General features: G+C 42.9%; 1 protein-coding gene across 1 annotated transcript; it reads right to left on the bottom strand.

The window, feature by feature from the left end:
* Positions 1–11,686: 11,686 nt before the first annotated feature.
* LOC140896802 (olfactory receptor 226) lies at positions 11,687–15,977 on the bottom strand. Its single transcript, XM_073308821.1, has 2 exons — positions 15,968–15,977; positions 11,687–12,618 (listed from the first exon to the last, which is right to left on the bottom strand). Exon 2 carries the CDS (start codon positions 12,461–12,463, stop codon positions 11,687–11,689), a length of 777 nt encoding a protein of 258 aa, XP_073164922.1. The 5' UTR covers positions 12,464–12,618; positions 15,968–15,977.
* Positions 15,978–23,049: the final 7,072 nt, after the last annotated feature.

Here is a 23,049-nt window from a genome sequence, read left to right as displayed (position 1 = left end):
ATGAAAAATAGTTTCATGTGGAACCAAAAATGAGTGAAAAAAGGTTTGGTGAAGGCAAAATATAAAAATAGGCGGGCTTACTTTTGGTTCAAGGACAAAATTGAAATGTACTGTTTTTAACTGTGACTGTTAAAATGTTTTGTATTTTTTTTTAATAAGAGTGAAGGATATTTTGAAACGAATTGTTGCTTTGCACTCAAACCCTGAAAGATTTCATGTGGAAAATGCTGCAATGAAACCTTTTGATTTTTTCCAAAAAACATTGGCTAATACACTTAAATGAAACCAACATGAATTTTCAAAACCTACAAGTTTGTTCTCCATGTTCATAGAAGCAGGACAAGAAGCAATGGGCTTAATCTGCAGTGAGGGAGATTTAGATTAGATTTTAGGAAAAAATTCTGACGGCAAGTGTAGTTCCGCATGAAAATAGGTTTCTGAAGGAAGGTTGTGGAATCCCCATCATTAGAGGCTTCATAACTGGTTGGACAAATATCCAAGTGGGATGGTCTGTTCCTTTGTGCCCCAGCACAGGCAGCTGGGTTATATGACCTCCCGATGTTCCTTCAAGCCCCACATGTCTTGGTTTTTATTAACATGAGGGTGAAACGCTAGGTTGTGATGTGCTGCAAAAAGCAGGTTTCGGGGCCTAGAATGGGGTACTTTCCTCTCTGAATCAGCACTGGCCCCAGTACCCATGAACATCGCCAAGACACACTGTGCTTCAGGGAGCAGCATGCCTGACTCAATAGACGATGCTATTTTCTTTGGGTCTACGCGGCTCTCGATGCCCCTGAGTGGTGCTGGGAAGTGCTGGAGAGCAGGGGCCTCTTCGTCTCGCAAGAGAAAATGACTTCAGGAAGGTTCACCCTTCAAAGTATTTTCTGATACCCGGGGGGGAGTGGTCAGAGAATATTTCACTTTAAACAGCAAAAGCAAAGTCTACACCCAATTTGCTTTTATTTCATCTCCTGCTTTTGAGGGGTTAATTATTTCTGTAAAGGGGAAAGTTTTTTTCTCTCTCAATACTTATGGCTAGAGGTGAAATAGAAAAGCACTGTAAAAATTAGTGTCTGAAATGCTTAGACAATCTGGTTCCATGGCAATGGGGGAGGGGAGAGAGAGACTCTGGTTGGAAATCGAGAATTACATTTCATGGTTTGAAAATGTGTTTTCCTTCCGCATCAGAATGAAACAGTGACTCTGTTCAAGGGTAGTATTCATCAATTCTAGAGAGAGATTTGCTCTTCCCCAAGAGCCCAACAGTTAGGATCATGTCCTCGTACACGGGAGATGCGGGTTCCAAATAGTTCCACTATTTGGCCTGATTTGAAGCTGGGAGTTGAACTGGAGTCTTCCACGGCCCATGCATGTCCCTGACCAGCAGGATCTGCAGTTGAAGAATCTGTCGATTTCTTCCATACCCAAGAAACCTCCATTTCCTGACTAAAATTCTACATCCACTGAGAGAAATGATGCAAGACTGAAATCTGACCTGAGATAGGAGACTTGTGAGTGTTTTCCTCTACAGATCGGGGTATTGGATTGGTGAGCAAGGCTTGGACTCAGGAAGCCTGACTGCAAACCCTAGCTCAGCTGCCGGCTTTTTTTCAGACCTTGGGCCATTCGTTACATCTATCCTTTGCCTCAGTTCTCTAGCTGTGTGAACACATATGGACAATGCTTTTCTAGGATCTTGTGAAGGGCTCAGAAACTACAGTGATGCAGACAAAATTAGAGCCTGACATAGATATGGTACCCGAGTCCTGAAGGAAGCTCGCTCTGCTACTATCAATGATTTGTTTGTGCTATGATGTGCATTGATCTCAATTGTCAGACAGCTTAGCACTTTGAAGAAAGACTTAATTATTCTAATTATTTTCATGAAAAACAGAATGCACTGATCGTTTATTTAGAGAGCATACAGATGGAGAAAGAATCATTACACATAATTGGGCTAAACATTAGCAGATTGACTCATGCCCATTCATTATCTTTTGCCTGCTTTGATTGTGTCTATCCAGAAGCATGTCATAGTTTGGGGAAAACTTTGCTGAGCTCTGACTAAAGGCTTCTCTCAGGGCGAGCCTCACAGTCTTGTTTCTGAGCCTGTAGATGCAGGGGTTGAGGAAAGGGTACAGTACAGTGTTCAGCAGAGCCACCCCTTTGTTAAGATCCAAAGAGGAATTGCCTGAATAAAGGGTGTACAAAACAATGCAACTTCCATAGACAACTACTAAAGCTGTAAGATGAGAGGCACGGGTTGCAAAACCTTTCTGTCTGCCTGTGGCCATTGGGAGTCGCGGAATAGAGAAGAAGATGATTACATAAGACAACATGGTTAAACATAATGAACTCAGGACTCCACTTGAGATCAAAGAAAGGACATGACCAGTAGGAGACAGAACTCTGTTGCACCCAAGGTGAAATAGAAGAAGGTCTGGGCCATGCAGCCGTGGAATTAAATGGTTTTGCTGACTGACAGAAGGTTCAGTATCAGCTTAGGGCTTGTGACTGAGGTGAACCAGATTTCCAAGAAGGACAAATTGGCGATGAAAACGTACATGGGAGAGTGGAGTCAGCAGTCCACCCACACTATGAAAATGATGACCACATTCCCCATTACTGTGATCAGGTAGGTGAGGAGAAGAACCAGGAAGAGCAAATTTTCAGTTTCTCACCAAGGCCTGAAAATCCCAGTAGGATGAACACAGACACAGCCGTTTCATTCCTTTCCTCCACGTCCAGCGTCAGCCTTGTCTGTGGAAAAAGTAACAGTGAAAATAATAGCATGCCATTTTCACAGATTCTTGGATATTAAAACTTGATGGAAGCTTGTAATCTTCTGACTCTGTCCCTAGCATATGACATAGGATTTTGACTAATAACTCTTCCATTAATCTCCTAACTTGTTTCTACAACCAGCTGCTCCCTGGGAACACCCTTTTTCAACACCAGCGTCCCAGATTTGGTACCACAGCCCTTTTACACCTTACTGTTCCTCTCCTGACCCTTGCAGGTAAATAAAGGATGTGGTTTTTTTCATAATTCCATTTCAAGTTCCCTGCAGGTCATTTCAAATCCCACTGACAAACTGTGTCTCTGAGTTCTGTGTTTGAAAAACCGGTAAACTTGTATTTAACCTGATCAAACAGAAATCTAGACATAGAATTCGGTCACCTTCTATTTTCACACCACTAGTGAAGCCAGATTTTACCAGCGTGTGGCAGCGATTCCCTTCTTGATCAGGGTCCAGCTCCCTGAATAATTTCTTTGATCCAGCTGCCCCTGTCCTCTGGAGACAACTGATAACCCTTTAAATAAACAAAAAAATTCCAAGCCAGGCATCCAGGAGCCCAAGCCTCTGAGTCTGAGCATGCAGCAGTTTAGATTCTTTTGGAGATTTTTTTTTTTTTTTTTACAACATACTCATCACAGTGGTCTCTTCTGGCCCTGGGTTATGGTGGAGTCTCCATCACTGACCATTTTTAAATCAAGATTGAATGTGTTTATCTAAAAGATCTGCTCTAGGGAATTTTACCAGGAATTTCTATGGCCTGTGTTCTAAAGGAGACCAAGCCTAGATGATCACAATGTTCTCTTCTAGCCCTTTAATCTACGAATTTACGAACCATAGGACAAGCATAGGAATAGCCATACCATAGTTTCATATCTTTACCTTTCCAGATGGCCGAGCAATGGATACTGTCATTTAGAAAAGCAAAAGAAAACACCTCTCTCTCTCTTTCTCTGAAAATCTCTCTCTCTGTCTCTGTTGCTCTCTTAGAATCTCTCCTTCTCTGTGCAGCTGGAGAAAGTCTTTGCCTTCATCCACTCTATACATAAGGTTTTGAAAGTGCGATGTTTTCATCTGAGGTCTTGCAACAACAGTAGGAAATTACCAGAGGCAAGCAATCTCCTAGGACAACCTGACATGCGTGATCAAATTGAACACAAAAATGGTCATCTTTAAGATTTTTTAGAAGACTAAAGCAGTTAGATGCAGAGCTCCCATGATCTTTCCATGGGATTTAGGTGCTCACATCCCTTAGGGATCTTTGAAAATCATGCTATGAACTGTCAAGGCAGAACTGGGTGATGAATTCAGCTTTTTGGAATTTCCCAGCTTTTCACCTTTTTCATGATTATTTCCATCAAAGTTTGGAATCATGCTGTGAAAGGTTTCAGAGTAACAGCCGTGTTAGTCTGTATTCGCAAAAAGAAAAGGAGTACTTGTGGCACCTTAGAGACTAACCAATTTATTTGAGCATGAGCTTTCGTGAGCTACAGCTCACTTCATCGGATGCATACCGTGGAAACTGCAGCAGACTTTATATACACACAGAGACCATGAAACAATACCTCCTCCCACCCCACTGTCCTGCTGGTAATAGCTTATCTAAAGTGATCATCAAGATGGGCCATTTCCAGCACAAATCCAGGTTTTCTCACCCTCCGCCCCCCCCCCACACAAACTCACTCTCCTGCTGGTAATAGCCCATCCAAAGTGACAACTCTCTTCACAATGTGTATGATAAACAAGGTGGGCCATTTCCTGCACAAATCCAGGTTCTCTCACCCCCTCACCCTCCTCCAAAAACCACACACACAAACTCACTCTCCTGCTGGTAATAGCTCATCCAAAGTGACCACTCTCCCTACAATGTGCATGGTAATCCAGGTGAGCCATTTCCAGCACAAATCCAGGCTTTCTCCCCCCACCCTTTTTTTTTTCCCCGGACACACACACACACACACAAACTCACTCTCCTGCTGGCAATAGCTCATCCAAACTGACCACTCTCCAAGTTTAAATCCAAGTTAAACCAGAACATCTGGGGGTGGGGGGGTAGGAAAAAACAAGGGGAAATAGGCTACCTTGCATAATGACTTAGCCACTCCCAGTCTCTATTTAAGCCTAAATTAATAGTATCCAATTTGCAAATGAATTCCAATTCAGCAGTTTCTCGCTGGAGTCTGGATTTGAAGTTTTTTTGTTTTAAGATAGCGACCTTCATGTCTGTGATTGCGTGACCAGAGAGATTGAAGTGTTCTCCGACTGGTTTATGAATGTTATAATTCTTGACATCTGATTTGTGTCCATTTATTCTTTTACGTAGAGACTGTCCAGTTTGACCAATGTACATGGCAGAGGGGCATTGCTGGCACATGATGGCATATATCACATTGGTGGATGTGCAGGTGAACGAGCCTCTGATAGTGTGGCTGATGTTATTAGGCCCTGTGATGGTGTCCCCTGAATAGATATGTGGGCACAGTTGGCAACGGGCTTTGTTGCAAAGATTTGTTTCCAAATGCAAACAGATGGACATCGTACCAAAAGGACTGAAGGTAAAAAATCCATTACAATCTACATACCACACAGACTATGCTGACAGCTTGTGCCACACGCTCTCAAAGAAACTGCGGAATCACCTGATCAACATCCTCTACAGCAATCAGGGAAAGATTAAGAATGAGCTCTCAAAAATGGATACTCTCATAAAAAACCAACCTTCCACACAAACTTCCTCGTGGCTGGATTTTACTAAAACTAGACAAGCCATTTACAACGCACACTTTGCTTCTCTACAAAAGAAAAAGGACACTAAACTTTCTAAACTACTACATGCTACAAGGGGCCACAGCAATGGTTCCCTCAACCCACCCAGCAATATTGTTAACCTATCCAACTATACTCTCAGCCCAGCAGAAGCAGCTGTCCTATCTCGGGGCCTCTCCTTCTGCCCCTCCACCCCCACGAACATGATACAGTTCTATGGTGACCTAGAATACTATTTTCGACGTCTCCGACTCAAGGAATATTTCCAAAATACCTCTGAACAACATACTAATCCACAAAGGTCTCCCTACCAACACTACAAAAAGAAGGATTCTAGGTGGACTCCTCCTGAAGGTCGAGACAGCAGACTGGACTTCTACATAGAGTGCTTCCGCCAACGTGCACGGGCTGAAATTGTGGAAAAGCAGCATCACTTGCCCCACAACCTCAGCCGTGCAGAATGCAATGCCATCCACAACCTCAGAAACAACTCTGACATCATAATCCAAAAGGCTGACAAAGAAGGTGCTGTTGTCATCATGAATAGGTCGGAATATGAACAAGAGGCTGCTCGGCAGCTCTCCAACACGAGTTTCTACAAGCCATTACCCTATGATCCCACTGAGAGTTACCAAAAGCAACTACAGCATTTGCTCAAGAAACTTCCTGAAAAAGCACAAGATCAAATCCGCACAGACACACCCCTGGAACGCCGACCTGGGATATTCTATCTACTACCTAAGATCCATAAACCTGGAAATCCTGGGCGCCCCATCATCTCAGGCATTGGCACCCTGACAGCAGGATTGTCTGGCTATGTAGACTCCCTCCTCAGGCCCTACGCTACCAGCACTCCCAGCTAACTTCGAGACACCACCGACTTCCTGAGGAAACTTCAATCCATCGGTGACCTTCCTGATAACACCATCCTGGCCACTATGGATGTAGAAGCCCTCTACACCAACATTCCACACAAAGATGGACTACAGGCCGTCAGGAACACTATCCCCGATAATGTCACGGCTAACCTGGTGGCTGAACTTTGTGACTTTGTCCTTACCCATAACTATTTTACATTTGGGGACAATGTATACCTTCAGATCAGCGGCACTGCTATGGGTACCCGCATGGCCCCACAGTATGCCAACATTTTTATGGCTGATTTAGAACAACGCTTCCTCAGCTCTCGTCCCCTAAAGCCCCTACTCTACTTGAGCTATATTGATGACATCTTCATCATCTGGACCCATGGAAAAGAAACCCTTGAGGAATTCCACCATGATTTCAACAACTTCCATCCCACCATCAACCTCAGCCTGGTCCAGTCCACACAAGAGATCCACTTCCTGGACACTACAGTGCTAATAAACAATGGTCACATAAACACCACCCTATACCGGAAACCTACTGACCGCTATTCCTACCTGCATGCCTCCAGCTTTCACCCTGACTGCACCACACGATCCATCGTCTACAGCCAAGCTCTGCGATACAACCGCATTTGCTCCAACCCCTCAGACAGAGACAAACACCTACAAGATCTCTGTCAAGCTTTCTTACAACTACAATACCCACCTGCGGAAGTGAAGAAACAGATTGATAGAGCCAGAGGAGTTCCCAGAAGTCACCTACTACAGGACAGGCCTAACAAAGAAAAGAACAGAATGCCACTAGCCATCACCTTCAGCCCCCAACTAAAACCCCTCCAACGCATTATTAAGGATCTACAACCTATCCTGAAGGATGACCCAACACTCTCACAAATCTTGGGAGACAGGCCAGTCCTTGCCTACAGACAACCCCGCAACCTGAAGCAAATACTCACCAACAACCACATACCACACAACAGAACCACTAACCCAGGAACTTATCCTTGCAACAAAGCCCATTGCCAACTGTGCCCACATATCCCGTTGCCAACTGTGCCCACATGATTCCACATATCAGGAAATGGCCCACCTTGTTTATCATACACATTGTGAAGAGAGTTGTCACTTTGGATGGGCTATTACCAGCAGGAGAGTGAGTTTGTGTGTGTGTGGGGGGGGGGGGGGGGCAGAGGGTGAGAAAACCTGGATTTGTGCTGGAAATGGCCCAACTTGATGATCACTTTAGATAAGCTATTACCAGCAGAACAGTGGGGTGGGAGGAGGTATTGTTTCATGATCTCTGTGTGTATAATGTCTGCTGCAGTTTCCACGGGATGCATCTGATGAAGTGAGCTGTAGCTCACGAAAGCTTATGCTCAAATAAATTTGTTAGTCTCTAAGGTGCCATAAGTACTCCTTTTCTTTATGCTGTGAAAGGAAACTGAAAAATATTACTCTTCATCTTGCGTGAAGTTCTTTGCCCTTTTTGAAAATCTTGCTATTGATCATGTTCTAAAATAAACAGAGTGTAGGTGGAATGGCAATGTAGTGTTTATTTGGGAGTGTAATTGTGTGAATAATGACTTTTTCAGACAGCTGGCAATTGAAAAAAAAATCAAATCAAATGTTTCAATTTGAAACTAATGAATAAACAGTTCGGTGAATACTAAAGATAAAAACCCCACACGTTTATTTTGGGTGAAATGATAAAATTGAAATGTTTAACTTTTAATATTGACCCTATTAAAATGTTTTCTATTTTTTTTTAAACAAAAGAAAAGGGAATTTTGAAAGGGAAAAGGTTGCCTTGCACTGAAAAACAAACATTTCATGTGGAAAATGCTGCAATAAAACCTTTTGTGTTTCTTTTTTTCAAAAAAAACTACACGACTATTACACTTCACTGAAACCAGCATGAATTTGTAAAACCTGAACATGTTGCTAAATCACCGTTTTAGACCAAAAAGAGTTTCAGCCACAAAAGTCATCCACTTCTATTTATGAGCATCTGTATTTGTGTTGCATAATTTCCAGCATGATTTTCTTGGTATTGAGATGGGCCAGAATGACATACACTTTAGCAAATCAAACGGCAAGTTAGAATATTGTTCTAATTGAGGTCTGCTACCAGTATTAGAATCATAGAATATCAGGGTTGGAAGGGACCTCAGGAGGTCATCTAGTCCAACCCCCTGCTCAAAGCAGGACCAATCCCCAATTTTTGCCCCAGATCCCTAAATGGCCCCCTCAAGGATTGAACTCACAACCCTGGGTTTAGCAGGCCCATGTTCAAACCACTGAGCTATCCCTCCCCCCCTATTAGTTTAGAGGCCAAGAACAGAGAATAGATTTTCATCCAAACATGCACAAAAAGACTAAGGAAGTTAGGTGCAGTCTCCCAGAGTACTGGAAAAGGGCAACTATCATATTTCTTTAAAAAAGAGAATGAAGCAAACCCATAGAATTGTAGACCAGTCAGCCTAAGTTCGACGCATACACCGAGATGACACTAGTGTAAAAAAAAGTAACCAGCATGGATTTATCAAGAACATATCTTGTCAAACCAACTTAATTTCCTTCTCTGACAGGTTTAGTGGTCCTGTAGATAGAGGAGAAGCAGTAGACAGGAAATCTCTAGATTGTAGTAAGGCTTTTGACATAGCCCCATATGACATTATCATAAGCAACCTAAGGAAATGGGGTTGAGATGAAATTATTGTAAGATACATGCAGAAGTGGTTGAATGACCTTATACAAAAAGGAGTAGTTATCCATGATTCACTGACAGACTGGGAGGGAGTATCTAGGGAGTCCTGAAGGGGTCAGCCCTGGGGCTGGTACAGTTAATTAATTTCACTGACTTGTATAATGGAGTAGAAAGTGTGTCTGTAAAATTTGCACATGGCACCAAGCTTTGATGTTTTGCAAGTACTTTGGAGGACAGGATTAGAATTCAAAATGACCTAGACAAATGAGAAAATTGGTCTGAATTCAACAAGATGAAATTCAATGAAGACTAGTGCAAAGTACTTCCTTTAGGAAGGAAAAATCAAATGCACAATTACGAAATGGGTAATAACTGGCTAGGGGATAGAAGTGTTAAAAAGTATCGGGCTAATAGTGAATCACAAACCGGATATGAGTCAATAATGTGATGCAGTTGCTAAAAAGGATATCATCATTCTAGGGTGTAATAACGGGAATGTTGTATCTAAGAAATGGGAGGTATTGTCCCACTCTAATTGCACTGGTGAGGCCTCAGCTGGAGTACTGTGTCCAGTTCTGGCCACCACATGTTAGGAGAGAGGTGGATAAAATGGAAACAGTCCAGAGGAGAGCAACAAAAGTGATAAAAGGTTGAGAAATCCTAACCTATGAGGGGAGACATTTTAAAATGGGTATGCTTTGTCTTGAGAAAAGGAGAGTGGGGTGCACCTTATAACAGTCTTCCAATCTGTTAAGGGCTGTTATGAAAAGGACCATGATGAATTCTTCTTTATGTCTCCTAAAGGTAGGACAAGAAGTAATGGGCTTAATTTTCAGAAAGGGTGATACAGGTGAGGTATTAGGAAAAACATTTCAATTACAATGGTAGTTAAATTCTAGAATTGGCTTCCAAGGGTGGGTCTGGAATCCCTGTCACTGGAGGTTTTAAAGAACAGTTGGACCAACGCCTGTGACGGATGGCCTAGGTTTATGTGGCTCTGCCTCAGCGCTGGGAGCTGGACTAGACAACCTCTCAAGGTCCCTTCCAGGCCTACACTTCTAGGATTCTACAAGTGTCAGGGGATAGTTTTAGGTTGTGCTGTGCTGCAAAGAACAGGGAGCAGGACTCAGGAGAGGTTGCTTCCCTCTCCGATTCAGCACAGATCCCAATCCCAAGAACATCACTATGGGGCAATTTGCTTCAGGGAGCTGTGTGCTTCACTCAGTAGAGGATATTATTTTATGTCAGTGAATTCTGACCCCCATGCCTAGTGTGACTCTAGGAGGCAATGGGGGCTGAAGAGGGACATTTCCACCCGAACAAGAAAGAAGGATTTCCACAAGATTCATCAGACAAAATGTGTCCTGTAGGAGTGAGGGGAGAACATTTAATTTTAAGCAGCAAAACCAAGCCAATGCCTAAGGTGTTTTTATTTCAGTGCTTCCTTTTTGGGGATTAATTATTTGTGTTCTATCTTTAAGTGTGAAAATATTTTTTTCTCACAGAATTTATTACTACTGGTGAATCAGAAAAGCAATGTAAAATTTTGAGTCTGAAATGTTTAGTTAACCTGGTACAATGGCAATGAAAAGGTGGGAGGGGAGATGGTGGGAAATGTGTTCTCATTCTGCATCAGAATAAAACCTAGACATTTGGACATGAATTATGAAAGAGTTTCTCTGTTCAGGGTAGTGTTATTAGTCAATTCTAGAGACAAACCAGCTCTGACCCTAGAGGCCTATGGTTTGGATAATGTCTTGGAACATGGGAGATACAGATTCCAAACACTATATGGCCTGATTTGAAACTGGGAGTTGACCCGGTGTCTTTCATATCCCAGGAATGTCTGCGAACCAGCAGGAACTGCCTCTGAAGAATCTCTCTCTGGCAATTCATTCTGTATCTGAGAAACCTCTATACTGTGACTAACCTTCTGCAGCTACTGATGGAAATGATGAAGGTCTGAAATCTGACATTCGAGATATGAGGCTACTGAATATTTCTCCATACATCCTGTGGTCTTAGTCCATTGGATCTTTGAGCAATCTTGGACTCGGGAAACCTGACTTTAAATCCTAGCACAGCCACAGATTTCTTGTCTGACCTTGGGCAATTCATTTATTCTAACCATTGGCTAAGTTCCCTATCAATAAAAGTTAAAGATAATGTTTTCCTACCATGCCAGGGTGCTGTGAAGTCCTCAGAAACCATAGTCATGAAGAGAAAAAAGTGCCTAACAGATATTTGGTACCCAAGTCCTACTGAAAGTGGTGTGGCCTGAAGGAAACTTGCTCTGCTACTATCCATGCGGTGTTTGTTCTGTGGATAATTGCACATTGATCTCAAGTGGGTGACAGTTCAGCACTTTAAAGGAAGGTTTAATTATTCTAATTATTTTCTTGAATAATAGAATTAACTGAACATTTATTTATAGAAAATACATGTGAAGGAAGGAGTATTACACAAAATTGGACTTCAGATTAGTGGATTGATTCACACCCTTGCATTATCTTTCTGTTGCTTTTCTTGTATCTATTTGGAAGCATGTCACAGATCGGGGAGCAACTTTTCAGTACCCAACCTAAACGTTTCTCTCAGGGCGAGTTTCACAGTCTTGTTTCTGAGGCTGTAGATAAAGGGGTTGAGGAAAGGGTACAGTACAGTGTTCAGCACAGCCACCCCTTTGTTGACATCCAAGGAAAAACTTCCTGAAGGCCTGGCATACAACACAATACAGCTTCCATAGGCAATTGCCAAAGATGTGAGATGGGAGCCACAGGTAGCAAAAGCTTTCTGTCTGCCTGTGGCCGTTGGGATTCGGAGAATAGAAAATAAGATGCTCACATATGACAACATTGTTAGGCCTAATGAGCTCAGCACTAAAATTGAGATCAAAATAGAATCCACCCTTCTAGCCCCACTGGTGTCAGAGCAGGACAGTAGGAAAAGGGGTGTGTTATCACAGAAGAAATGGTTGATCACATTCGGCCCACAGAAACTCAACTTCAAAAACAGGAGCATCCGTAAACTCATGAGCATAAAACCTCCCACCCATGTACCAAGAACTAACTGGATGCAGAATCTCTGCTCCATGATGGTGGCATATTGCAAAGGGCGGCAGATGGCAACATAGCGATCAAAGGACATGACCACGAGGAAGGCTAACTCTGTACCACCCAAAGCAAAATAGAAGAAGGACTGGGCCATGCAGCCATGGAATGAAATGCTTCGGCTGATTGAGAGAAAGTTCAGCATCAGCTTAGGGCTTGTGACCGAGGTGAACCACGTTTCCAAGAAGGACAAATTGGCGATGAAAAAGTACATGGGAGAGTGGAGTCGGGGATTCCCCCACACTATGAAAATGATGACCACATTCCCCGTTATTGTGATCAGGTAGATCAGGAGAAGAACCAGGAAGAGGAAAATCTTCAGTTTCTCACCAAGACTGGAAAATCCCACTAGGATGAACTCAGACACGGCTGTTTCATTTCTTTCCGCCATGTCCAATGTCTGCCTTGGCTGTGGAAAGAGTTACAGTGAAAATAAGTTTCAGAGTGGTCGCCGTGCTAGTCTGTATGAGCAAAACCAATGAGGAGTCCTTGTGGCACCTTAGAGACTAACAAATCTATTTGGGCATAAACTTTCATGGGCTATAATCCACTTCATCAGATGCATCTGACAAAGCGGGTTATAGCCCACAAAAGCTTATGCCCAAATAGATAGTGAAAATGAGAGCATGCCATTTTCACAGATTCATACATTTTAAATTCAGATGAGACCCTTTTGATTTTCTAGTCAGATTTCTTGACTAACAGACATCATAGCATTTTACCTTGAAACTCCTCCGATAATCCTCTCACTTGTCATGAGCTGCCCCTCTCTGATTCAACAGCAGTGTCTCCGGTTTGATACTACTGGCCTTATACTCCTTTGATATTGCTCTCCAGACACTCGCCGGTAAATATTCCATGATCCTGGCTGTTTTCCTTCCTCTATTTCAAGGACCTTACAGGTCTCTTCCAAGCCTATCGATACTACTCCTCTGATTTCTGGGTTTGAAAAACCATTATACTTTTATTTAACCAGGCTAAACATAAACATAAATATAGCATTCAGTGACCCTTCCACTTCCTGCATCTCTAGGGAGACCCTGATCTTATCAAAGCATGGCCATGCATCATTCCTGGTCAGGGTCCAGCTCCCACATCCTCTCTGTGGTTCTGCTCCCTCTCCTCTCTGGAGAAAACCGATGACCATTCTCATCGAAAAAAAAAATCCGAATAAGCCATTTAGGTGGAGCCTCCCTCCAGGGTCTAAACTTCTGTCTCTGAGCACCCAGCAGCATATGTTCTTTTTGGTGTTCGTCCCACAACACCCACCATAATAGATTCACAGATTCCAAGGTGAGAAGGGACCACTGTGATCATCTAGTCTGACCTCCTGTCTAACTCCGGCCACAAAACTTCCTCAAAAGAATTCCTTTTGAACGAGAGCCTGCCTTTTAGGAAAATATCCAATCTTGATTTCAAAATGACCAGGGATGGGAGAATCCACCACATCACCCTTGCTAAGTTATTCCAATGGGCAATTCTCCTTACTGTTAAAAACAGACACTACGTCCAGTCTGACTTTGTCTATCTTCAACTCCCAGCCATTAGATCTTGTTATACTTTTGTCTATACTCTGGGAACTTTTTCCTGAGATGTCCTCTGGCCTGTGTTACACAGAAAATCATATTAGATTATCACAATGGTCCCTCCTATTCTACAGATAAATGAACTATGGAACACCAAAGCGTATGAATAGCCGTTTTATATATTTACCTTTTCAGACCAGTGGAGGAACGGCTGCTGTCATTTAGAAAAATAAAAAAAACCAGCTCTGTTCTCTGAATCTCTCTCTCCGTAGCCATTGCTCTCTCGCCATCTCTCCTCCTCTGTCCATCTGGGGGAAAGTCTCGCTTTCACCCACTCATTAAATAAGGTTTTGAAAGTGCAATCATTTAATCTGAGCCATGGCAACACCAATAGGAAATTACCAGAGGCAAGAACTCTCACAGGACATCCTGAGTTACCTGATCAAATTGAACCCTAAAATAGTCATCTTCTTTAAGGCTAAGATTTTCAAAAAGTCTACAGTAGTTAGGTGCAGAGCTCCCATTATCTTTCCCTGGGATTCTGGTGCTCAAACACTTAGGAATCTTTAAAAATCCTACCCCAAAATTTTAAGGCAGAATAGGAAGATGAATTCATCTTTTTTTGAACGTTCAAAATTTTGTTTTTTTATTATTTTTAATCAGAATTTGTAATCATGCTCTGAAAAGAAACAAGAACATCTCCCTCAAACATTCACAAAATTATTGACCCTTTTCCAAACATGGCTAATGATTATGTTCTTAACCCGACAGATTGGCAAATTAATGTGGGTTTTCTTAGTAGGGCTGTGTGAATAAAAGCTATTTCAGTAAGCTCGCCATTTAAAAAATGGAACATTGTTTCGGGTTGAAATAATGTTTTTAAAGAATTTGCCGTGAATGAAAAAGTTAAACAGAAACAGTAAATTTGTGTTGGGTCAAATGAACACGTTGATATGTAATTGTTTCAGGTTGGGCCATTTTAAAAGGTTTTCCAAACAAACAAAAGCAAAGGAAATTTTCAAACAAAAAAAGTTGTCTTGCACTAAAGAGCCCCCACGGCATTTGTATTGTCAAAGTGCCGCAGTAAAATGGTTTGATTTTTTTATAAAACGGTCGACACAACTCAGCGAAACCGACATAAACTTGCAAAATGTTTCAGTATTGTCGATCAGCATTTTCGACCAAAAAGAGTTTCAACAGAAAAATTTCCCTTCCCTCCTATTTATGAACATTTGTATGTTTTACACCAGGTTTTGGTGGGACGCCCTTGATGTTAAGATGTGCCACAATAACGTTCCACTTAACAGATGAAATAGGAAAGTTAGACTCTTTTTCTAATACAAGATTGCTAACAGTATCATTTTAGGGGCCAAGGTTAAGGAAGGACAGAGACTAGACTTCCATCCAAAGATAGGCATCACTAGTCAAGACTAGTGATTTTATTGTAGCATTTTTGCTACATTGTAGCATTATTGTAGATTTTATTGTAGTGGTTTTATTGCATTTGATGTGGTGTAGGAGCTTCGGTATGAGATGGGCTTACCTGAACATTCATCACTCACACAGAGCAATAATCTGGAAAAATGACGGGGTTCTACAATTTTGTTCTGAGTAATGAAATCCCAGGTACATCTATTAGGCCCTGTCCACACTGTGGCTTAGATTTTTCCAAGCTACTTAAGATCTTTGCAAAAAGAAAAGGAGGACTTGTGGCACCTTAAAGACTAACCAATTTATTTGAGCATAAGCTTCCGTGAGCTACAGCTCACTTCATCAGATGCATCCGATGAAGTGAGCTGTAGCTCACGAAAGCTTATGCTCAAATAAATTGGTTAGTCTTTAAGGTGTCACAAGTCCTCCTTTTCTTTTTGCGAATACAGACTAACACGGCTGTTACTCTGAAACAAATTGGAGAGAGGCCAGAGGAGAGCAACAAAAATGAAAACAAGGTTTAGAAAACTTGACCTATGAGAAAAGGTTAAAAAGTGGGGCATATTTAGTCTTGAGAACAGAAGAGCAAGGGGGACCTTTTAACAGTCTGCAAATGTGTTAAGGGCTGGTATAAAGAGAATAATGATCTGTTCTCCGTGTCCACGGAAGGTAGGGCAAGAAGTAATGGGCTCAGTCTGCAGTAAGGGAGATTTAGAATGATTTCCCTAATTTCTAACCGAACTATAAGGACAGTTAAGCACTAGAATAGTTTCCAAGGGGGGATGTGGAACCCCCACCACTAGAGATTTTAAGAACTGGTTGGACAAACATTGGTGAGGGATGGGTGATGTTTATTTGGGCCTCCCTCAGTACAGGGGGCTGGATTAGGTGAGCTAGGTCCCTTCCAGCTGTTGCCTGACTCTTTTAAAGATTAATCATATTTGTATTATTTGGCAGTTGATCAGAAGGTCATAAGGTTCTTGTCCCAAGAATCAGGCTACATAGAATTAAACCCAACAAGTTCAATATCTTGTTGGGAGCCTTGGGGCGTATGGTAAAGATAATAGCTCTTTATTAGAATAATGAACAAAGCCAGAAAAGCTCCGAGCCACATAAAAAGATAGAAGTAGCACCATATTGGGGATATCTGTGGTATCATTCTCGGCACGAGCTCTTAAATCTGCCTACTTACACCCTTTGTTGAGGACCTGGTGTCACATAGGCACCAACATTCCCCGGCACCGGTGGGTGCTCGCGCCCCCACAACCCTGGCCCTGCCCCTGGCCCCGCCCCGACTCCACCCTTTCCCTGCCCCTGCCCTGCCCCCATTCCAACCCCTCCCCCAAAGTCCCCACCCCAACTCTGCCTCTTTCCTGCCCCTATTGCACCCCTTCCACAAATCCCGGCCCCGCCTCTTCCCCGACTGCACTGCGTTCCCCCTCCTCCCAGCGCTTGCCGTGCAAAATAGCTGTTTCACGGCGCAAGTGCTGGGAGCTAGGGGGAAAAGCGGGCACGCAGCATGCTCAGGGGAGGAGGCGAAGGCAGATGTGAGCTGGAGCGGGGGGGCGGGAAGCTGCCGGTGGGTGCTTCAGCCCCAGAGCACCCACGGGGTCGGCGCCTATGCTTGGTGATGAGAGATGAAGGACCAGCCCTGTCTCTGGTGTGCCAAATGAGTCCGATGGCCCAGGTTCCTCAATGCCGAAGACTGATGGTAGATAACAATAGAGCTGAAGGGTCAAATGGTGGCTACGCCCAGAAAACGAACTCTCCCCACGGTGGTCTGCCCTATTGTAAGGCCTGGGCACGATTGTGAATATTCACGCTAATGCTCAAGCATCTATGCCCAAATCTAACTTCCTCAGCCACATAACACTGAGGTGGACTTATTCTACAGGTTAACATATTCATACATATTAATGCCATTTTAGCCCATTATGATACCTGTCACTTCTTGTTTAAGCCAGTTTACAGTTATTACTTGCATGTTCCTGCTGTTGCCATGTACCGTTAAGTTCCAACTCCTGCCATTGAGCAAGCTAGCCCAAATCCCCCCAAATCGGAGGGTATCTGTCCGACCACTGATCTATGCCAAAGGTTACCGGCCTATCACATGTCACTACACTGATGCTAACTTTCTGAAGCTAATGTCTTACAGGACACAGGCCTGTCGGTTCCTTGCATTACAGTTGAAGGTAATAAAGGCTAAGCTAGCCCTATGGGCTACACAGCCCGACACTTCTGGGGGACTAGGAAAGTTAGGGCAAAATGCGAGGTTTCACTGTGCTGCCAGAAACGGGGGGCGGATTTCCTCTCTGAGTCAGCACTGATCCCACGGACATCACTACGGGACGACGTGTGTCAGGCCGCTGTGCGCTTGGCTCAGAACAGGCTGCTGTTTCCTTTGAGTCAAGGTTGAGGCCAATGCCCCGCGTGGTGCTAGGAAGTGCTGAGCTGCCGGCAGGGGCCTTTTCGCCACAGCAGAGAAAATGTTTTCAGGATGATTAATCAGTTAAAATGTTTTCTGATACGCTGTGGGAATGGGAGGTTGGGGGGAATATTTAGTTTTAAACAGTAAAAGCAAAGTCTATTTCAGCACATTCTTTCTTGGGATTAATTATTTGCGTTCCATCTTTCCAAGTGATTTTTTTTCAACACTTGTAACTAGAGGTGAAACAGAAAAGCACTGTAAAAATTGGTGCATCTGAATGCTTCGTTGATCTCAGATTCATAGATATTAAGGTCAGAAGGGACCATTATGATCATCTGGTCTGACCTCCTGCACAACACAGGCCACAGAATCTCACCCACCCACTCCTGCGATAAACCTCTCACCTATGTCTGAGCTATTGAAGTCCTCAAATCGTAGTTTAAAGACTTCAAGGAGCAGAGAATCCTCCAGCAAGTGACCCGTGCCTCATTCTACAGAGGAAGGCGAAAAACCTCCAGGGACTCTTCCAATCTGCCCTGGAGGAAAATTCCTTCCTGACCCCAAATATGGCGATCAGCTGAACCCTAAGCATGTGGGCAAGATTCACCAGCCAGATACCCAGGAAAGAATTCTCTGTAGTAACTCAGATCCCACCCCATCTAACATCCCATCAAAGGCCATTGGGCCTATTTACCATGAATATTTAAAGATCAATTAATTGCCAAAATCATGTTATCCCATCATACCATCTCCTCCATAAATTTATCGAGTTTAATTTTAAAGCCAGATAGGTCTTTTGCCCCACTGCTTCCCTTGGAAGGCTATTCCAAAACTTCACTCCTCTGATGGTTAGAAACCTTCGTCTAATTTCAAGGCTAAACTTCCCAATGACCAGTTTATATCCATTTGTTCTTGTGTCCACATTGGTACTGAGCTTAAATAATTCCTCTCCCTCTCCGGTATTTATCTTTTACCATGGCAATGAAAGGAAAGGGGGGGGAAGGAGAGAGATTCTAGTCGGAACTTTTGAATTCCATTTTATGATTTCAAAGTGTGTTTTTCTTCTGCATCAGAATGAAACTGAGAGCTTTTGACATTGTGTGTGAAACGGTTCCTCTCCTCCAGTGCAGTATTATTGGTCACCCTAGAGAGCTCAGCTCTGTCCCTACTGCCCAATGGATTGGGTCATGTCTGGTACCCGGGAGATGCGGGTTCCAATCACTCGATGGCCTGATTTGAAGCTGGGAGTTGAACTGGTCTTTCACATCCCATGCATGTAGCCTAACCACCAGGCTCAATAGTTGAAGAACCTCTCTCTAGTAATTCATTCGGTATTTTAGAAACCTCCATACCATGACTAACACTCCACATGTAATGATAGAAATAACGAGAGTCTGAAACTGGAGCTAGGCTGTACCTGGGTTCTGAGTATTTACCTGTGCGGGACGGGCTATTGGCCCGTTGAATTGGTAAGACCCTGTACTCAGCAGCCAGACTCCAAATCCAAGCACAGCCACAGACCTTTTGTCATATATTGGGCAATTCATTTCTTATACCCTCATAGCCTCAGTTTTCTATTTGTTGAAACCAGGACAATGCTTTCCTCTTCCACCAGGGTGCTGTGAATGCCCAGAGACCAGAGCCAGAAAGAATAACTAAGTGCTTAGCATGTGTCTGGTTAAAATTTGTGAAAGAAGCTTGACCTGCTACTATGAGTGATGTGTCTGATCTGTGGATAATTACCCATTTCTCTCAAGCATGTGACGGATCAGCACTTTCAAGAGAGACTGAATAATTCTAGGTTTCAGAGTAACAGCTGTGTTAGTCTGTATTCGCAAAAAGAAAAGGAGGACTTGTGGCACCTTAGAGACTAACCAATTTATTTGAGCATGAGCTTTCGTGAGCTACAGCTCACTTCATCAGATGCATATCGTGGAAACTGCAGCAGACTTTATATACACACAGAGAATATGAAACAATACCTCCTCCCACCCCACTGTCCTGCTGGTAATAGCTTATCTAAAGTGATCATCAAGTTGGGCCATTTCCAGCACAAATCCAGGTTTTCTCACCCTCCACCCCTCCCTCCCCCAACAAATTCACTCTCCTGCTGGTAATAGCCCATCCAAAGTGACAACTCTCTACACAATGTGCATGATAATCAAGTTGGGCCATTTCCTGCACAAATCCAGGTTCTCTCACCCCCTCACCCCCCTCCCAAAAACCACACACACAAACTCACTCTCCTGCTGGTAATAGCTCATCCAAACTGACCACTCTCAAAGTTTAAATCCAGGTTGCGGGGCTGTCTGTAGGCAAGGACTGGCCTGTCTCCCAAGATTTGTGAGAGTGTTGGGTCATCCTTTAGGATAGGTTGTAGATCCTTAATAATGCGTTGGAGGGGTTTTGGTTGGGGGCTGAAGGTGACGGCTAGTGGCGTTCTGTTATTTTCTTTGTTAGGCCTGTCCTGTAGTAGGTAACTTCTGGGAACTCTTCTGGCTCTATCAATCTGTTTCTTTACTTCCGCAGGTGGGTATTGTAGTTGTAAGAAAGCTTGACAGAGATCTTGTAGGTGTTTGTCTCTGTCTGAGGGGTTGGAGCAAATGCGGTTGTATCGCAGAGCTTGACTGTAGACGATGGATCGTGTGGTGTGGTCAGGGTGAAGGCTGGAGGCATGCAGGTAGGAATAGCGGTCAGTAGGTTTCCGGTATAGGGTGGTGTTTATGTGACCATTGTTTATTAGCACTGTAGTGTCCAGGAAGTGGATCTCTTGTGTGGACTGGACCAGGCTGAGGTTGATGGTGGGATGGAAATTGTTGAAATCATGGTGGAATTCCTCAAGGGCTTCTTTTCCATGGGTCCAGATGATGAAGATGTCATCAATATAGCGCAAGTAGAGTAGGGGCGTTAGGGGACGAGAGCTGAGGAAGCGTTGTTCTAAATCAGCCGTAAAAATGTTGGCATACTGTGGGGCCATGCGGGTACCCATAGCAGTGCCGCTGATCTGAAGGTATACATTGTTTCTGAGGCTGTAGATAAAGGGGTTGTTTATCTCCTCCCACCCCACAGCAGGACAGTGGGGTGGGAGGAGGTATTGTTTCATGATCTCTGTGTGTATATAAAGTCTGCTGCAGTTTCCACAGTATACATCCAATGAAGTGAGCTGTAGCTCACGAAAGCTCATGCTCAAATAAATTGGTTAGTCTCTAAGGTTCCACAAGTACTCCTTTTCTTTTTGCGAATACAGACTAACACGGCTGTTACTCTGAAACCTATATTTATCAGTGATAACGATGATAAGCCTGTTTAATACAACTGCTACATTTGAGCTCAGAAACTTTTACGCTTTTAATGACCTCTAATTTAATCAGGAAACTTTATTTTCTTTGCATCAGAATTATAATAAAAATTTACCCCCAATTGCCTCCCAGGGCACACAACTCATCAGTTGCCAAACAAAGATCTAATCTGCCCTCAACATCCCATAAACCATTTGATTGTATCTAATAATTTCACCATTTAGCCCACAACTTGTGGTTGAAGTAGAAGATATCTTCTAGAAAGACATCCAAACTCAGTGTAAAGACTTCACGTGATGGAATATCCACCACATCTCTAGGTAAATTGCCCCAATACTTAATAGCTCTCACCCTTAAAAATGTGCACCTTACTTCTTGTTTGAATCTGTCTAACTTCAGCTTCCAACCATGGGATATTTTTTTCTGCTAGATTAAGGAATCTTCTACTATCAGAAATCTTTTCCCCATGTAGGCATTTGTACACCACAGAGTCATCTCTGAACCTTTTCTTCAATAATCTAAACATAGACTGAATGTCATTACTACATTCTGTTGCTCCACCACTCTGTATTCCTTGCTAAATTCTTTTTATACCCCTTTTGTAGAGCAGTGACATAAATGTAGTAGCTAAAGTCCCACTTATATATACCTTCTAGTGATAGACTCAAGGAAACTCAATCTATTCAGCTTAGCAAAGGGAAGTTTAAGAGCCTGGTGACTTGGTTAGAGTCCAAAGTACGGACATGAGGAGCAAATGGACTCTTCTATGTAGCAGAGAAACACATATCATTAGCCATTGGAAGGAAGTTGAAGCAAGACAAATTCAAACTGGAAATAAGGTGTAAATTTTAACGGTGAGTATAATCAACGATGTAACAATTTACCAAGGGTTGTGGTGGATTCCTGATAGCTGACCATTTTTAAATGAAGATTGGATTTTTTTTTCCCTAAAAGTTCTGTTCCAGGAGTTTTTCCTGTGAAGTTCTTGGCCTGTTTTACACAGGATTTCAGACAATATGATCAAAATGGTCCCTTCTGGCCTTCTAATCTACGAATTTATGAACTGTGGAACATCAGAAAATAGGAATAGCATACCTTCGTTACATTTCTTTACCTTTTCAGACTGGTTGAGGAACGGATGCTGTCATTTAGAAATGAAATAACCATCTCTCTCTCTCTTTCGCTGAATTGCTTTCTCCATCTCTGTTGCTCTTCCCAGCATGTTGCCTCTGTCCATCTGGGAAATAAACTTTACCTTCAGCCACTCTTCAAATAAGGTTTTGAAAGTGCCGTGACTTCACCTGAGCTCTGGCAGAGCCAGTGGGAAATTACCAGAGGCAAGAAATCTCATAGGACACCTTGAGGTATGTGATCAAATTGAACACAAAAATTGCCATCTTTTTAATGGCTCCAATTTTCAGAAGAGCCTAAGGAAGTTATGCACAGAGCTCCCAGGGGATTCAGGTGCTCAAATCCCTTAGGAATCTTTGAAAATCCTAAGGAAATCAGGGTGTGTTTGTGGGTGTAGCTGAGTGAATAATGTGACTTGCAATTAAAACAAATAAAAGTGTTTTGAGGTTGAACCAATTTTTTTTTTCTTTTTTTGGTGAATGCAAAAGTAAAACCCCCCAAATCCTCGCGTGCCCCGTGACAGAGCTGAAACGCCTCGTTTCCGTTCTGACCATTGAAAATGTTTCTGTTTTTTTAAAATAAAAGTAAGAAAATTTTGAGACATTGTTTTGCTCAGAAAAACTGAAACATTTCAGGTGGAAAATGCTGCAGTGAAAATGTGGCTGACCCAATTCAGTGAAACCAGCATGAAACTTCCAAACCCTGTCAGTGTTGCTAAATCAGTATTTTCGGTCAAAAAGAGGTGAGCATCTGTACCTGTGTTATACCATGTTTCTGTGTGAATTTCTTGATATTGAGATGGGCCAGAATGACATTCTCTTTACCAAATCAAATGGAAAGGTTAGATTATTGTTCCAGTAGAGGCTTGAGAGCCGTATTATCTTGGAGGCCACTACTAAAGAAGACGAGAGAATAGACTTCTATCCAAAGATAAGCAACACCAAGTCAGGACAACTGTATTATTGCAGTAATATTTAAAGTTTAT

This window comes from Lepidochelys kempii, chromosome 13, assembly GCF_965140285.1.
Source record: "Lepidochelys kempii isolate rLepKem1 chromosome 13, rLepKem1.hap1, whole genome shotgun sequence".
Taxonomy (NCBI): domain Eukaryota; kingdom Metazoa; phylum Chordata; order Testudines; family Cheloniidae; genus Lepidochelys; species Lepidochelys kempii.
Note: the sequence above shows the minus strand (reverse complement) of the source record. Positions and strands in the feature narration are given on the sequence as shown.

What these genes read in the sequence shown, in the direction of transcription:
- LOC140896802 (XM_073308821.1), bottom strand. Translation starts at nt 12,463, where the DNA reads ATGTACTTTTTCATCGCCAATTTGTCCTTCTTGGAAACGTGGTTCACC.